Source organism: Thermobia domestica, chromosome 1 (genome assembly GCF_964235325.1).
Source record: "Thermobia domestica chromosome 1, izTheDome1.hap1.1, whole genome shotgun sequence".
Taxonomy (NCBI): Eukaryota; Metazoa; Arthropoda; class Insecta; order Zygentoma; family Lepismatidae; genus Thermobia; species Thermobia domestica.
This window is the reverse complement of record NC_137454.1, coordinates 136,043,172-136,059,472: the sequence shown is the minus strand read 5'-3', so window position 1 is coordinate 136,059,472 and position 16,301 is coordinate 136,043,172. Positions and strand designations below refer to the sequence as shown.

General features: G+C 36.8%; 1 protein-coding gene across 1 annotated transcript in view; it reads right to left on the bottom strand.

Moving 5' to 3' along the window:
- Positions 1-16,301, bottom strand: part of Vmat (Vesicular monoamine transporter) — a 283,884-nt gene that overhangs the window by 19,029 nt on the left and 248,554 nt on the right. Inside the window, exon 7 of the mRNA XM_081763555.1 lies at positions 2,587-2,769. Coding sequence (XP_081619681.1) covers positions 2,587-2,769 — 183 coding nt within the window. The remainder of the gene's footprint in view (positions 1-2,586; positions 2,770-16,301) is intronic.

Below are 16,301 nucleotides of genomic sequence, written 5' to 3'. Positions count from 1 at the left end.
TAACTTATTGAACTTAATACATATATTCTGTTGATTAACAAGGGGAGCAAATAGAGACCCAACAAAAGGACAATCATTGTGCCAATCAAAAGGCTATTTACAGGGGAATAAATGCAGATGAGGACAATGTTAAAAATTCAAAAACTACAAGTAACTTTAGAACTAACCTGTTAATAAGATAGCTGAGCTTGTTTCCGGGACTCCAACTCCTCGATTCTTTGTCGAATCTTCGGGAGTGCGAGAATCAGAGCTGATTCTGGATTCGAGCAATTTCTGTGCTTCATTTTTATTGATCTTAACGCAGAGAAACCATTGGAAAGGAAATAAATTCTCAAACTATGATAATTCAATAAATATTGGTAATATGCTTATTTTAGGATTATGTATCCCCAGAAACATCTTCGCGTACCCCCAGTTGAATAGCACTGCTCTATAGTGCTGAAAATGACAACTCGTGTAAAAGGCTTTTTTTTTCTTGCTATTGTAAGAGATCAAAGTACTTTTTGTGAAATGAATAATAATTGAGGTATGCAAGTGAACACCTACATTAGGTCGTTTAAAAAAACATTGAGCCTTTTGCGCATATGGTGTTGTGTCTCAAGTCTCAGGGTATATGAGTCCTAGCGGGTCAAGCCTAATGTCATTTAAAAACTGACAGTTGAAGCTGGTAGATATGCAAAAAAGTGTTTGGAATTCTTATAATGAGACATAATGTATTACCCATGAAGACTAATGAACTTTCAGCAAACCTGCATTACATTTTAACAATTTTATTTTGATAAAGGCAAAATGCTGCGCAGCTCCGTGAAAAAAAAAAAAAAAGTTCTCTTAACGGACAAGATAGGTTATCTCAAAATAAACATTGAAATGTGGTTCACTCGCTTTCGTTCTAGAAATTTTGATGTCCAAGATGTTCCTCGCAGTGGGCGATTAATCACAGAAAAGAGTGATATTCTAGCAAAATGGAGTAAAATTTGTACGTAAGCGGTCATGACATCATCAATGATCTAAACCCATCATCAAATAGTGTTAAATCACTGGCTAAGAAAAAAAAAAAAAAAAGAGTGTCAACGTTTGGGTGCCACATGATGTGACAGAAACATTTACTTGCTGCGAATCTCTACTAAAACGTTACGAACTCAACCATTTCTGAAGCAGTTAATCACTAATAATGAAAAGTGGATAACCTGCAACAACAATGTACGACAAAGATCGTGGTCGAAGCGAGAAGCTCCACAGTTCTGTAGTAAAACTCACAGTGACACTCAGGAAGGTCATGTTGTGCGTTTGGTTGTCATAACATCACGAGCTGCTACTGCCGAGCAGAATGACTCAAACCTGTGCTGTCGACAATTAGCCCGAGTGCACTTAGCAGTTGAAAAGAAACTGACTGGACAACGCCAGACCACATTTCTGTTTAACGGCCCATCAGAAATTGAGAGAAGTTGGCTGGGAGGTTTTGATTTAATTTAATTTAATTTTCAGTTTAGTGTCCCTTTCAGTAGCGAAACTATATGAGACTTGGATCTGCAGCTAACGTGGAATCCGAACCACATGAGCTCCCGTCGGTAATCGAACCCGGGTCTCCCACGCCAAAGACGCGGAAGCCAATCTTTTTGCCACGAGGGAGCTCGACTTCAAAGTTTCAATGCATGCACCGTATATACCGGACCTGGCACCGTTCGACTACAATTTGCTTCAGTCTTTGCAGATCTCTCTGAATGGTGTTACGTTATAGGTCTGTAAAAACCATGTTCCGTAAGTTAAAAAAAAAAATCACATTAGTTCTAAAGCGACGGAATTATAGTGTTGCCGGAAAAATGGCAGATCATTGTAGAAAATGGTGCATATGGGGTTTCATAATATTATTTCAAATAACAATACATATATTCGCAATTTGACCACCAAAGGTTAAATAGCTTTTAGAGAACCTGAGAGATAAACATATAATTAATTATTCAGTTCTTAAGTAGTTCATGTATATACGTGGTATCCCGAACTATCACAGCTCTAAACGAATCGAATTTATGACAGTTAGAGAAAACTTACATCGAGCACTGACGTGAAAAATTAGAAACTAAGCTCAAAGACATATCTCCACTCTAAGTTTCTTACACAGTTTTCTGAAACAGTATATTTTAGTGAATTCAAGATATCTAACAGGTTTCAATCTCAAAAGTTACAATTTTAGACACGAAATCCTGTTGACTGTCTGATATTTGCAGGGTTATTTTTTGGTTCAATCCGGGACACATCAGATCATGGGCGTCTCTGGCGGGGGGACGGGGGGGACGTGTCCCCCCAATATTTTGAAGTGACAATCTAAAATTCCGCTGAGATACTAGCAGTTAGATCATTTCCTTTGATGTCCCCCCCAAATTTTACATGCCAGAGACGCCAATGCATCAGATGTATATTATATTTACAAGGTAACTAATTACATTTACCTAAGTATATTTGACTAATTGTGAATATTATACTGTCAAATCATGCGAGCGTTTGAAAGTCTGGATAATACTTCGATGTGAAGAAGATGCTCATCATATAGATAAAATCTAAACAACGGACTTAATACTGCATACTTACACCCGTCACCAAGAGCGAGGGCTGCCAAAATAAGAAACGGCGCTGACTTCCCTACAAATTGATACATTACACCACCAAATGGGGGACCAATAAGAACTCCTAATGCTAAGCCTCCGAGAGCGATGCCCATTGCGTTGCCTCTTTCTTTGTCATCCGGATACCTCTCAGCAAGCATCCCCATTCCTTGAAAAAGAAAAATTATTTGGAGTTAAAGTGAAAGTATTTTCACTACTGCTAAGAGATGAGTCATTATATGAAAAAAAAAAAAAAAAACACTAACATGTAAATACATTTTGAAATTAATCAGTATATTATAGTAGTCATATGAAAAATAAAGCACAAATCCATCTGTCCAATGTAATCACACGTTCAAAAAAATATTATTCATTTCCCAAAAGTAATGCTGCAAAGTGTAACGTGGGTTCCTGTCACCACGGCATGGCGCATCCTCAGGTTGCGGATCGAGGATAAGGCCTCTAGATATAGAGGTTAGCTGCGAATATACTGAATAAGCAGTCGCGGACAGCCGACTAGGAGTGGTCCTCCAGCCTGGGGTTTTAGGTAAGGCTGACAACCTCATCCTGTAAAATAAAGCACTTGTTCAGAAATATTCACAAAAGCCTCGGACAAGGACTGATAACTTGCCACGACCTCAGCAAAAGAAAATGAACATGAGATTTGAAACATGGAATATTAGAAGTCTTTATAGGGCAGGTGCGTTAAAATCCGTAACGAGTGAGTTAGAGAAATACAGGATGGACCTAGTAGGAGTTCAGGAAGTTAGGTGGGAAGGAAATGGATCTGTGAATTCCGGAAATTTTACGTTCTTTTACGGGGAAGGAAATAAAAATCACCAGTTAGGAACAGGGTTTTTCGTTCACAAACAAATATTACCAGCAATTAAACGGATGGAATTTGTTACTGACAGACTTTCTTTTATTACTCTTAAGAGACGGTGGTGTGATATTATTGTTTTAAATGTACATGCCCCAACTGAAGATAAGTATGACGATATAAAAGACAGTTTTTACGAAGAAGTGGAACGGATATTTGACCAACTCCCGCCATATCATATGAAAATTCTATTAGGGGATATCAATGCGAAGGTAGGACGAGAGGATATCTTCAAACCGATTATAGGGAACGAATGTTTGCATAAGGAAAGTAATGACAACGGTGTTAGACTCGTGAACTTTGCAACATCCGAAAACCTAATCGTGAAGAGTACAAAATTCCCACATCGCGACGTTCATAAATACACTTGGACATTACCAGACGGAAAATCACATAATCAAATCGATCACGTTTTAGTAGATAGAATAAGGCAATCTAGCATAATTGATGTCCAGTCGTTTAGAGGGGCTGATTGTGACACTGATCACTGCCTGGTAGCAGCCATAATACGAGAGAGATTATCGTTGAATAAAGGTAATATTCATTGTCCGAAAACGGAGAGATTCAATTTAAAGAAATTAGAAGAGAGCCAGGTAAGAGAGGAATACCAGATTGAACTTTCGAATAGATTCTCGGCTTTAGAAGATTCGAAGTGCACTAGTGTTGAGGATACCTGGATTGAAATTAGAGATAGCATTAAAATTTCAGTAAAAGAAAAATTGGGACACGCGGAAATATGTAGGAACAAACCATGGTTCGACCAGGAATGCATTAAACTAGCAGAGAAGAGAAAACAGACAAAAGTACATTGGCTACAAAATCCGAATGAAATAACTACCCAAATTTCGCTGATATCAGGCGGGAAACTTCCAAAACTTTTAGAACAAAGAAACGCGATTTTTTGAAAGCTAAAATTAAGGAACTTCAAGATAATAGTAAAATAAAAACATCCGGGACATGTATAAGGGGATCAGCGAATTTAAGAAAGGCTATCAACCTTGTGCTTATATATTAAAGAAAGCTGACGGAACAGTTCTCACTAATACGGATAGCCTCTTAAATAGATGGAAAGATTTCTTTGACGATTTGCTTAACACGCAACCAAAAACTACTATGCGTGGAGAAGAGGAGATACACACCGCAGAACCGTATATTCCAGAACCCAACCGAATAGAAGTAGAAACCGCTATAAAGAAATTAAAGAAACACAAATCTCCTGGTGTAGATGAAATTCCGGCTGAGTTAATTTTAGCTGGAGGCGAAAACTTGTGGAACAAGATACACAAGCTCATTCTCCTTATCTGGAACAAGGAAGAATTGCCACAAGAGTGGAAAGAATCAATCATTGTTCCAATTCACGAGAAATGTGACAAAACTGACTGTAATAATTACCGAGGCATTTCTCTTCTGTCAACATCCTATAAAATCCTTTCAAATATTCTATTAGCAATATTGACCCCATACGCAGATGAAATTATTGGAGATTATCAGTGTGGATTTAGACGAAATCGATCAACTATCGACCAAATATTTACCATTCGCCAAATACTCGAAAAAAAGTGGGAATACAATGCCCCGGTACACCAACTATTTATTGATTTTTAGAAAGGCGTACGACTCGGTTAGGAGAGAAACATTATACAACGTTCTTACAGAACTTGGAATACCGAGAAAGCTAATTAGATTAATTAAAATATGTTTAAATGAATCCCAAAGTAAAGTCCGGGTAGGAAAATTTTTGTCCACCAGCTTTCACGTCGAAAATGGCCTGAAACAAGGAGATGCGTTGTCGCCATTATTATTTAACTTTGTTCTGGAATACGCTATAAGTAGTGTTGTAAATAGAAAAAAAACGTTCGTGTTTTTTCAGAAATGTACGTTTTTTTTAGAAAAAAAAACATTGCCTCTCGTTTTTTTTTCTAAATTTCGTTTTTTTTTTCAAATAGGCATTTCTAATGCATCTTACGTCTGTTTAAGTATTAAATATTTTTATGTAGGTATAATCACCGTAAAATGCAACATAAATTAAACGCTAGATACTGATACGCTACAAATATTTTACAATTTACAGGAATGCCATACCTATTAACAATTCGGGTTTCAGCAGTTTTCATCAATATCAACTAAGAAATAAAAGTAGAAATGAAATTTTGTTTTTTCGTGAAAGCAGACCTTTAATAAGTACGAAAATAATGTCACGAACAGTATAAAATTCAAATAACTTGTCTAAAGGTAAAAACTAATACTAATATGCCTAATAGTATTTTTCTAAATGTCATATATAAATAATTTGTCGACTAGATATATATGATATGCCGGCTCTACCATATATGCAACATGTGCATTTGCGTGGAGCGGCAAGTTTGGATGGTCCGGTAAAATCTGTCATAAGTATATTATTTAAATTAAATATTTCTTGTTGGAAACAGACTACATGATGATGGTAGTTACATTTACTAAGCTGACCTCCTATTTGAATACTACATTCATAAATTATGTTTAGTTTGCATTTGGTCAAGGCCACATGGACAATGCTAAAGCAAATGGTTAAATAAATCCCAGCACAAATTGCTTGATTGTTGCCAAATGGAAGAATTTAGTTCTCGAATAGTAGTGAATATCTGTTCCAGTTAGTAAGTTATCACAGTTTTGATATGACAACTAGTCTTGTTTTTGTCAGAAACAAGTTCCTTATCATTGAAGGTAGAAACAAGTTTTTTTAAAAAAAATGTTAACAGATATTGAAGAGAAATTAAGAAATAAAGATAAAAGAGCTAGTTGCACTGGAATTGCAAACTGATACATTGAGATCGAAGCTCGATAGTGAATTCTATAAAAAGGATTACCATTTTTCCTCTGCAGGTGTGTTTGCTTTATCTTTCACTAACGTAATAGATTAATATTTTTTTTGAAAAAAAAAGACACAACGGGATTGCATTTTTAGTAAGTATTTAAGCCTTTCTGAGTGCAACTGCACTTACCCTCACCTTTGTTGTCCATGCTGGAGTAGCATACTTAAAATCATGACTTTTAAGATTTGTTCTTTCTGGAGAAAGGGGAAGGCGGCAAATTAATCCATTGCATGGGGCGACAAATTGACTAGGACCGGCCCTGATGACATGTATATAAAAGACATGAATATAGGATGACACAATTTGAAGTAATGCAGCGTGTTTCAAAATTAATATTTGGGTTTTGAAATTTTGTAGTATCTATTACAATTAACTTACAATTATAAATATTATATCAAATGAAAGAGCAACTCAAACAGTTTTGTACGCACGCATGTACATGCATTGTTTCTTCTGTCTGCCGTTAGAAAGAGCAAGCAGAAAAGATGTAGACTAGAGAGCAGAAAGTTTTTTTGTGTTTTAATAAAGACAATCTGTACAGTGCAACTGTCTGTGTGAAGAAGACGCTTGCAACTACGTCCTTATCGTTTGCAGTTGCTACAGGTCTAAAGCCTACAGATTACAGTTTACGTGCCAATTTCGCAAGTGAAATATTGCTGCATAACAATGAAAATTTTCTGGATCGTGTAGTCTTCAGTGATAAATAGACATTTCACCTAAGATCTAATGTGAACACTCATAATGTTTGTATCTGGCCGTCAGCAAATCCTCAGGAGATGGTACACTTGAAATGAGACCCCTAAATTGAATGTGTTTTGTGCCATATGGTGGAAAGTTTATGAGCCTTTCTCACCTATCGACTAGATGTGTGCCGTGTGACAAATGAATCTCACATTGAACACTTGTAGCAAAGACTGTTTGAGGTGCTCTTTTACTTGATGCATTGCTTATAATTGTACGTAAAATGTAATAAGTACTACGAAGACTTAAAACCCCAAAATTCATTTTGAAACACCCTGCATTTCTCACCAACAGTGTTGGAACTAAGATGTAAAACGAAGAGAAAATTTTCCTTATAAAGTATTGTTTACAACAACTATATTATTATTAGTCGAGACTATAACTACAACAACAACACGAGTTAGTAGTCAAAAAATGTAATCAAATGTATACTCGGTGGCCCAGGTAGCCAAAGTGGCACACACGGGTGTGTCATTTGTTTAATCCGCTCCTGTGTGGACACTAATTAAGATATTGGGATATTATTCTTGCAAAATATGGTTGGACTATAGTTTATCATATTATTTTTTTTCTTCTGGTGTCGAATTTCCTTCTCAAATATCACTCCAGTCAAAAATTCGAGAATTTTCTAATTTCGAATTTCCTTTACTTCTTTTTTCCCTGTAGCTTCCTTCGTTGTAGAAAGACCTCCTTATACTTGCCAGGTAGATACCTCGGATGGATACCTAACTGTTGACATCAATTAGACGGGCCTGCGCGCAGTGTTCCCAATTAGGAAAATTAAAATTTTCCTAAATTTGGGGGAAAAATTAGAAATTTTTGTTTATAAATCCGTACCTATACGTCTGAGTGAAAGTCAACTTACGCCAATCGAACATTTGTCCTTACTTAACAAACGCAAGTACAGATCGTTACAATGTGGTAATTAGGGAACGCACGAAAAATTCGTATTTAGGTTCTAACCCTTGATTTTTCTAGTTTTTCCCTACTTTTCTGTTTACAGTAATATATTTTTGGTAATTAGATGTTTTGTTCCTTAAATATCGTCGTGTACCTATATTTAATTTAAGATAGTTTGCGTCTGTCTGGTAGCAGTGTTACCAGCTACAGAAAATTTTAATTCCAGATTTTAGGGGGAAATTTTGAAAAAAAATATCTGTTTTGTCTCTATTATTTCCCTCTTGTTGGCTATATCGGACCAAACGTACCAGTATCTGGAAGTCTTGTCTTTGCTCTACACAACACATTATAGAAAGTTTCAATAGGATAATTAGGGGAAGTACAGTAGACCTTGTTCTCTAATTGGGAAGGTAACTGTGATTTTTTTAAAGGTAGAATGAGATATGTTTTATTGACATGCTGACTTTATTAGATATCGTCACAATACTTGTAGGATATATTAGAGGGATACCAAAGCTTATTTTAAGATAGTTTGTGTGTGTCTGATAGTAGTGTTGCCAGCTACAGAAAATTTTAATTCCAGATTTTAGGGCAAATTTTGAAAAAAAAAAAACCTTTTTATTTCTATTATTTCCTTCTTGTTCGCTACATTCGAACAAACGTACCAGTGTCAAACAGCCTCATCCTTAGCCTACACAGCGCACCATAAAAAGTTTCACTAGAATAATTAGGGAAAGTACAGTTGAGGTTTATAATAAACCATGTTCTGTAAGTGGTAAGAAAATGGTGAATTTCTGAGGTAGAATGAGATTTTTAAAAAAAATTCATGCTTACTTTGTTATATATCGCCATAATACTTGTAGGATATATTCTTGGAGTACTAAGGGCTATTTTCAGATAGTTTTCGTCTGTCTGATGGCAGTGTTTCCAGCCAAAACAATTAATTCCCGCTTTTAGGTGAAAAATTCGGAAAATTTCCCTTTTCCCCTCTATTATTACCCTCTTGCTGACTACATTGAAACAAACGTACCACTACCTGAAAGCTTCCTCTTTTCCCTACAGAACGCACCATAAAAAGTTTCAATAGGATAATTAGAGAAGCTGTAGCCCCGGCATATTTGATTTTTGCTTGTGAGGCGTAAAAAGCGTCAAAATTTCATGTGTATGACAGAATTTTTTCTTTCCCTCTTTGAATGGAAGCAAGCGACTTCAGGATTTCACTGTACCTTGTCAACACACCAAATATTTTTTTAGGCGACTTGAACCCATATAGCAGCAGTGGTACTAGATACAAAAAATTTTGAAATTCGGTTAGGGAATTTTTTGTAAATTTTTACCCCTACATTTCCCTCAATAATTTCCCACCCATTCAAAACACTGCAATGCAACTTACACCAAAAGATAGCCACATCCATTTTCTAAAAAACAAGGTCTTAACCATATCAAACGAATGAATGGTTTTTGAGCAATAAGTCACTAACTGGAAATGTAGGAAAACGCCAAAAATGACCTGGGGCCGAAAGGAATAATCACACAATTTTGCTAGTATATAGGTGCAAATAAACAAAAGATTTGTAAGTTACGAGGGCTTCGACTCAAGTTCTGTTGATTATTTCAATAATCTGCGATGTAAATCAATAAATAATAGTTGCCAGAAAAAAACAGACATTTGAAAAAAAAACATGAAAAAGAACGATGTTTTTTATTGAAAAAAAACTTCACAGAAAAAAACCGTTTTTTTACAACACTAGCTATAAGGAAAATCAAAGATAGCAACCAGGGCCTAGAGTTGAACGGTATTTACCAGGTTATGACATATGCTGATGATGTAAATTTAATAGGGGATGATAGGAGAACAATAGAAAGAAATGCAGAGATCTTATTAGACGCTTGCAGGTACATGGGTTTAGAAGTAAATGCAGAGAAAACTAAATACATGGAAGTACGTCGGGACCGTAATACGGCAAATTATGGATGCGTTAAAATATTGAATAATACTTTTGATAAAGTAAATAGTTTCAAATATCTAGGATCAATATTAACAGGCGAAAATCATATTCACGAAGAAATTAAATGTCGACTAAATGCAGGGAATTCGTGTTACTATTTAGTTCAAAATCTCTTGTCGTCGCGAATTCTGTCGAGGAATTTGAAGCTTAAAATATACAAAACGATAATCATGCCTGTTGTTCTGTATGGTTGCGAAACATGGTCGCTTACTCTGAGGGAAGAACATAGACTGAAAGTATTTGAGAACAAGATCGTAAGAAGAATATTCGCACCCAAGAGGAACGGGAATGGGGAATGGTGGAAACTTCATAGCGAGGAACTACATAATTTATACGGTTTACCCAACATTGTTAGGGTCGTCAAGTCTAGGAGGCTTAGGTGGGCAGGGCATGTAGCTAGAATGGAAGAATGTAGAAACGCTTTCAAAGTCTTGATTGGAAGACCAATCGGAAAACGACCATTAGGAAGACCTAGGCGCAGATGGGAGGACAATATTAAGATGGATCTCGCAGAGATTGGAATACAAAGTAGAAACTGGATGCAGTTAGCTAAGAATAGAAGTCAGTGGAGAGCTTTTGTGAACGCTGCATTGAACCTCCAGGTTCCAAAGGCCATAGAGTTAGTTAGTTAATGCTGCAAAGTGCTGCATGCGTCAGTGACAGTTCATATGCAGTGTTGTCAATATGGAGAAAAGTGGCTAAATTTAGGGGATTCGACTTCCAGGATCTTCTTCTTGTTCACCTCAAACATAGGTTGGTGGGCAACGTGGACATTTTAAAAGCTTGGGAGAGCTGTTTTATACTTTGATAAGGCCTCTTCCTCGTAACTGCATCTAGATATCCCATCCTTGGTCTTTGGCTTCCTGGTTTTCCTTCTGCCTTTCCCTCTATCAGCACAGTGGTCCAATCGGAGTGTCGAATAAGGTGGCCAAACATGCTGTTTCTTCTTTTTCCTGTTATCTTCATGATCTGTCGTCCTTCATTAGCTTCCTTTAGTATGTCTTCATTCTTTTTCCTTTCGATCCATGATATGCGCAACATTCTGTGCCAACACCACATTTCAAATGCTTTCCGCTTGGATATTTCAGCTTTTCTCAATGTCCACGTCTCTGATCCATACAGCGCCACGCTCCATACCAATGTCTTAATAAATCGTTTACGAACGTCCAGCGACACATTTCTTGATGTTAGCAGTCCTCTTTTCCTATTGAATGCTTGTTTAGCGACAAAAAATATTTTTTCCCGATTAGCGACATTTTTGGTAATTTTAGACTAACTTACAAATCTAGTTTCTTTTGTGCTGCGAGCAATTAGGTTCTCCCGTAATCAAGCACTATTAGTTTCAAATAATTTTGATGTACTTGTTTTCCTTTTTGCTTATTTGAATTAGTGTAAGCGTCCACGAATTCGGCAGTATAAGGGTTGTGACACATCTCCATTTTCCGGTTTGTTTTCTGATGCCCATTGCCCTCTAACGGAGTACAATTTCAACCTTAAATGTCAACTAGTTCGCAGAGCTTCCATTGAGATGCACAAATAATACATTACCGAATAATTATAGAAGCGCGAGTAAAAGTGAAGTGGTTGCAAGATTATTTTATTCATTGTAGACTTTTAACTGATATATATATAAACTTATGTTTGATTTCATTGAAGTAAAATTGATCACATAATACTTAAAAAGGAAATAATTGTTCAAGTACTGTAATCTAATGACATATTGTTAGTTACATATATGCTAATTCATTCGACCACTGTTTTACTTGTATGCTTTTGTAACTTAGATAGGACTATGAGAGAGAGAGAGAGAGAAAACGAAATATTTCACGAGTATTTTTTAGCGACTTTTCACCCAAAATTGGATCATTTCATCTCCCATTTGGAAACTTTTTGTGTCAGCTTTTTGAGAACACTGACCACATGTCAGTGAGAAGATTACCAGACGAGGAAGTTACGCATGTATCAGCTCAGTGAGTGCACAATGAACACCAAGAGGATGTGGGAGTAAGAAATGTGTTTTGTCAATGGTCAGTAACTAAATTGCTTTTTATATTCTGGCGAAACAATGCTCGCCACACATGATATCTACCGACAACAGTCATTCATAATTGGCATAGTTGGTCTAAAGACAATCCCCATGTTAGTGGAGCAAGTTGGTTTTAATGAAACTTTTCGGTTAACATCTATAATGGAGTTATTGGCGACATGCTTATTCGTCCGACCGTTGTTGACTATTGTGTGAATGGAAATGGATACTTTAGCTCACTTAGCACTTGAACTTGAGAGTGTATATGTTGCCACCCCCGTTCGAATATTCCAGCTATTGGACGGGGCATTAACTCGCTTGACTCAAAGCATGACGGCCTATTTACATCCATTTTCCTTAACGGTTGATCGAACCTTGTGGTCTAATTTCGTTGGCTCCATGTCTACTGAGCCTAACCCTACTCTACTGCTGTATCTGGGACTGCATGAATGGTCTTATACACCGTTTGAGTTACTACGACATGTTGAGAAGCTGGTGGTGATATTGTTGAATATCTTGTCTGATGTAGCGTTATCCCTTCCATGTCGAGTGAGCAAGTAAAAGCATTTTGTTTGTCTCTCTTCATAGTGAAAGGGTTAGAGCTATCCAAAGCACTTTTTTTTTCATTTTGGTACCAAACTAAGCCGTTCCGAATATATTGTAAGGATCCCCACATCACGACAAAAGCACATGTTAATACAACACGTCTTATTGATTACAAACAATGAAGCAGACGAGAAGTCAACACGGAAGTCACCAAGGGAAGCCGAAAGGAAACGGACCTCACGAAGGGACCCGAAGAGGACAAATAAAAGAGGGAACGCAGAAGGACCTGTTATCAGTCGACCAACTGATCAACTAACCATCACCTGATCTGAGGTCGCATTGGACTAGGAGTACACCTTTCCTAAATCCTATGTCGCACTGGACTAGGGATCCCAACTACAATATGAAACCTCGAGATAGAGACTAAATAACGGTCCGGGCGAGTCTTTTCCTCGCCAATTTTATTACAAAAACTCCTAAGTACAAAATGTCTTTAATGTTATAAAGAATAAATGTCTTTTCTTAATGACCAGATGAAGAGATATCGATGTTTTGACGGGTGCTTCTTCCGCTCATGACAGCATCCAGAACACTAGTAAGTCTATAGGTGAGATTTATGGATAACCTCCTCAGCTACAGCAGCCATGCGAGGTTTCAGTTTTAGTTGGAATCCCTAGTCCAGTGCGACATAGGGTTTAGGAAAGGTATACTCCTAGTTCAATGCGACCTCAGAGCAGGTGATGGTTAGTTGATCAGTTGGTCGACTGATACCAGGTCCTTATGTGGTTCTTCTCTTATTTGTCCTTCTCGGATCCCTCCGTGAGATCCGTCTCCTTTAGGCTTTCCTCGGTGTCTTCCGTGTTGACTTCTGGTCTGCTTCATTGTTTGTAATCAATAAAACGTGTTGTATTAATATGTGCTTTTGTCCTGATGTGGGGATTCTTACAATATGGTTATTGAAGTGAGCTTCTGTCACTCGACTCAACCTGTATTTGTGTCTATTTGTCCATATGTTTGTCTCTTCCATGATAATTTAGATAAGTTTATTCAATTTTAATTAAACACGGCATGCACTTTCCTCCAAACTTGGAAAATAAACCTGTTGTTTGGAGTTGAAATTGCGATTGCGAATAAGTTGGAAAATAAGCCCGAAGTTGAAAGTTTACATTTTGTACATAATGAAATAATAAAACAATTTTTCGCTGCAACTCAATCTTAATTCATAAAATTTATTCGATTTGATACATTATGGTACTTTTTCTCTTTAAGGCTTCAAAGTCATCTATGCTGTTTGAGATTAAAATCATTCAAGGATGAGGGAAAGAATTTATTCTTCCCCTGATTATATATATATATATATATATATATATATATATATATATATATATATATATATATATATATATATATATATATATATATATATATATATATATATATATATATATATAAAATCCACGACAACTCGTAAAAATTCTCAGATTTTCGTTTCAGTATAGCGTATATTTGTTATAGGAGTAATTATTACTCCTATTCTTTAGAGTTGAAAATAAATTCATGAAAGTTGTTAAATCATTCCATGTACGTAATTAATGTTTGACAAACTTTTGTAACGCAATACAATACGATATAAATTACCCACATGCTTTGTCATCAGTGCCATAAATAGGGTTAGGATTTTTAGGTGAGCATCTTTTCCTTTAGAGCAAGAAAGGGTTCTCAAAGTAGTCATTGAACTAAATGTTGCTTCCGAATGGGAATAGAGATCTTTCTCACCCCTTTTTATCCTTTTCTCCTCATTTCGGATCATTTATCCCTTTCTCTTCCTTTTTGGACACATTTCTTCTTAATCTGCCCTAATCCCCTTTTCTCTCCTTTTTACTGCTACATAGAGCGCTTACCTCTGGTGCGAGGGGTCTCTGGTTCTATCCTCAGCCAACTAAGTTTGTGGTGGACAACATCGTGTCCGTGTTTTTTTTCAGTGTATTCCCCTTTCCTTCCATCAATTCTTCCATCGTCATTCACTTGTTTTAATCATCCGTCTTCCTTGGCCTAAAAGGCATAATCGCGGATGTTAAACTGAAAGGTTTCATTTCATTTTAAAATATTCAAGAATATTATTCAAGATAATTATTCAAGATAAAATATTCAAAATATTCAAAAATATTCTGTACATTTTAAAATATTCAAGAAAAAATTCCGACATCCTCTATTACGAGTTGTCATTAAACAAACAGTTTCTTGAAGACGAAATTTACAAGAATGTAATACTGATTTGTGTGTCTATTTCCGGTTTCACTATTTATCGCCATAAAACATGAAACCCTAACCCTAAAAATAATTATATAGCGGCAAACGGTTTACTGTAATCGATTCGGGGTCTCAACATAACATATCATCACAACCCGAAATATTCTATGAAACCGGAAATGGTTGAAATTTACTACTACACCCGGTTTCAATATTGATTTCCGTAAAGTTAAAACTTTAGCAGATAGCGAGTAGTGGCTTTTGCAAGCGATTCAACGTTTTAAGATAACGTAATATGATTGTCCGTAACACTCTACCGAAGCCAGAAATGGTTGAAATTTACTATTAATTCAGAGCTCCCTCGTGGCTAAGCGGTTAGCGTACGCGCCTTTGGAGTGGGAGACCCGGGTTCGATTCCCGGCGGGAGCTCATGTGGTTCGGATTCCACGTTAATCAGTAGGTCCACGTCTCATATAGCCTCGCTGCTGAACGGGACGCTAAACTAAAATCATCTCACCTCACCTCACCTTACTATTAATTCCAGTTTCAATACTGAGATGTATTGCATTGTATCTGGATGGAGCATTGATGTATCTGTAGGAATGTGATAAAAAGAGAACCATCTTTTATCGTCCTTCTGATTCCAGAGGTCGTTCTGACTGGGTACGTGAATGTGCGGAATGTTTTCCAAGTGGACGAAATGGTTAAAATCAATGCAACTTATTGTGAGATGAACTGGAGCCACTTGCTACGTACCCCGTCCTAATGAATAGGAATAGAAGTATCGTTGTGTGGTCGTGATATTCCATATCGTCTTGATATTCCATCCGTACATGACAGCCACCCATCTCACGTTGTCATTCACCAGAATGTCCAGTCACATGGCGAAGTCAACGATGACGCACATGCAGCAGATAGCATGTGAAACGGGAATTCATTAATCTCTCTTATAGACATTCCGGTAAAATCCTTTGGTGCATTCCCTATAGATTTTTGTTAGTCCCCATTGCTGAAACGAGCGTTGACCCGTCGAAAGCTAAGCACAATCAACAGTGATTCGAAGTTTTATGAAGAAAATGTAACAGACTCGATCAAATTGTGCTTCAATGGAGTCTCCTTTAGTGGAACTGAGATGTAGGGCGATAGCTAGTAGACAGGGTTTTCACACCGAGCACTATGTTTGATGGCTTAGTTTATTTATGCTTAGCATCCATTTTTAGCACCGGGGCTATATAAGATACGAACGTACAGTTTTAGGTAGAACCCGAATCAGAACCACCATAATGCGTTAAATTTTTTTTATTTTCACCACCACGCTCCGGTTGCTTTTACTCCGAAGTAATTATTTTTACAGAAGCTGAATGAACCTTCGAACCCTACTTAATGAGGTTAGAAAAAGAAATTCCAATCCCCCACTTGGGATTGAACTCGATAGAGATTTATCAATCCATCGCCCTGGTTCTATTTAACATATACAGGGTGTTTCACCCAAAAAGC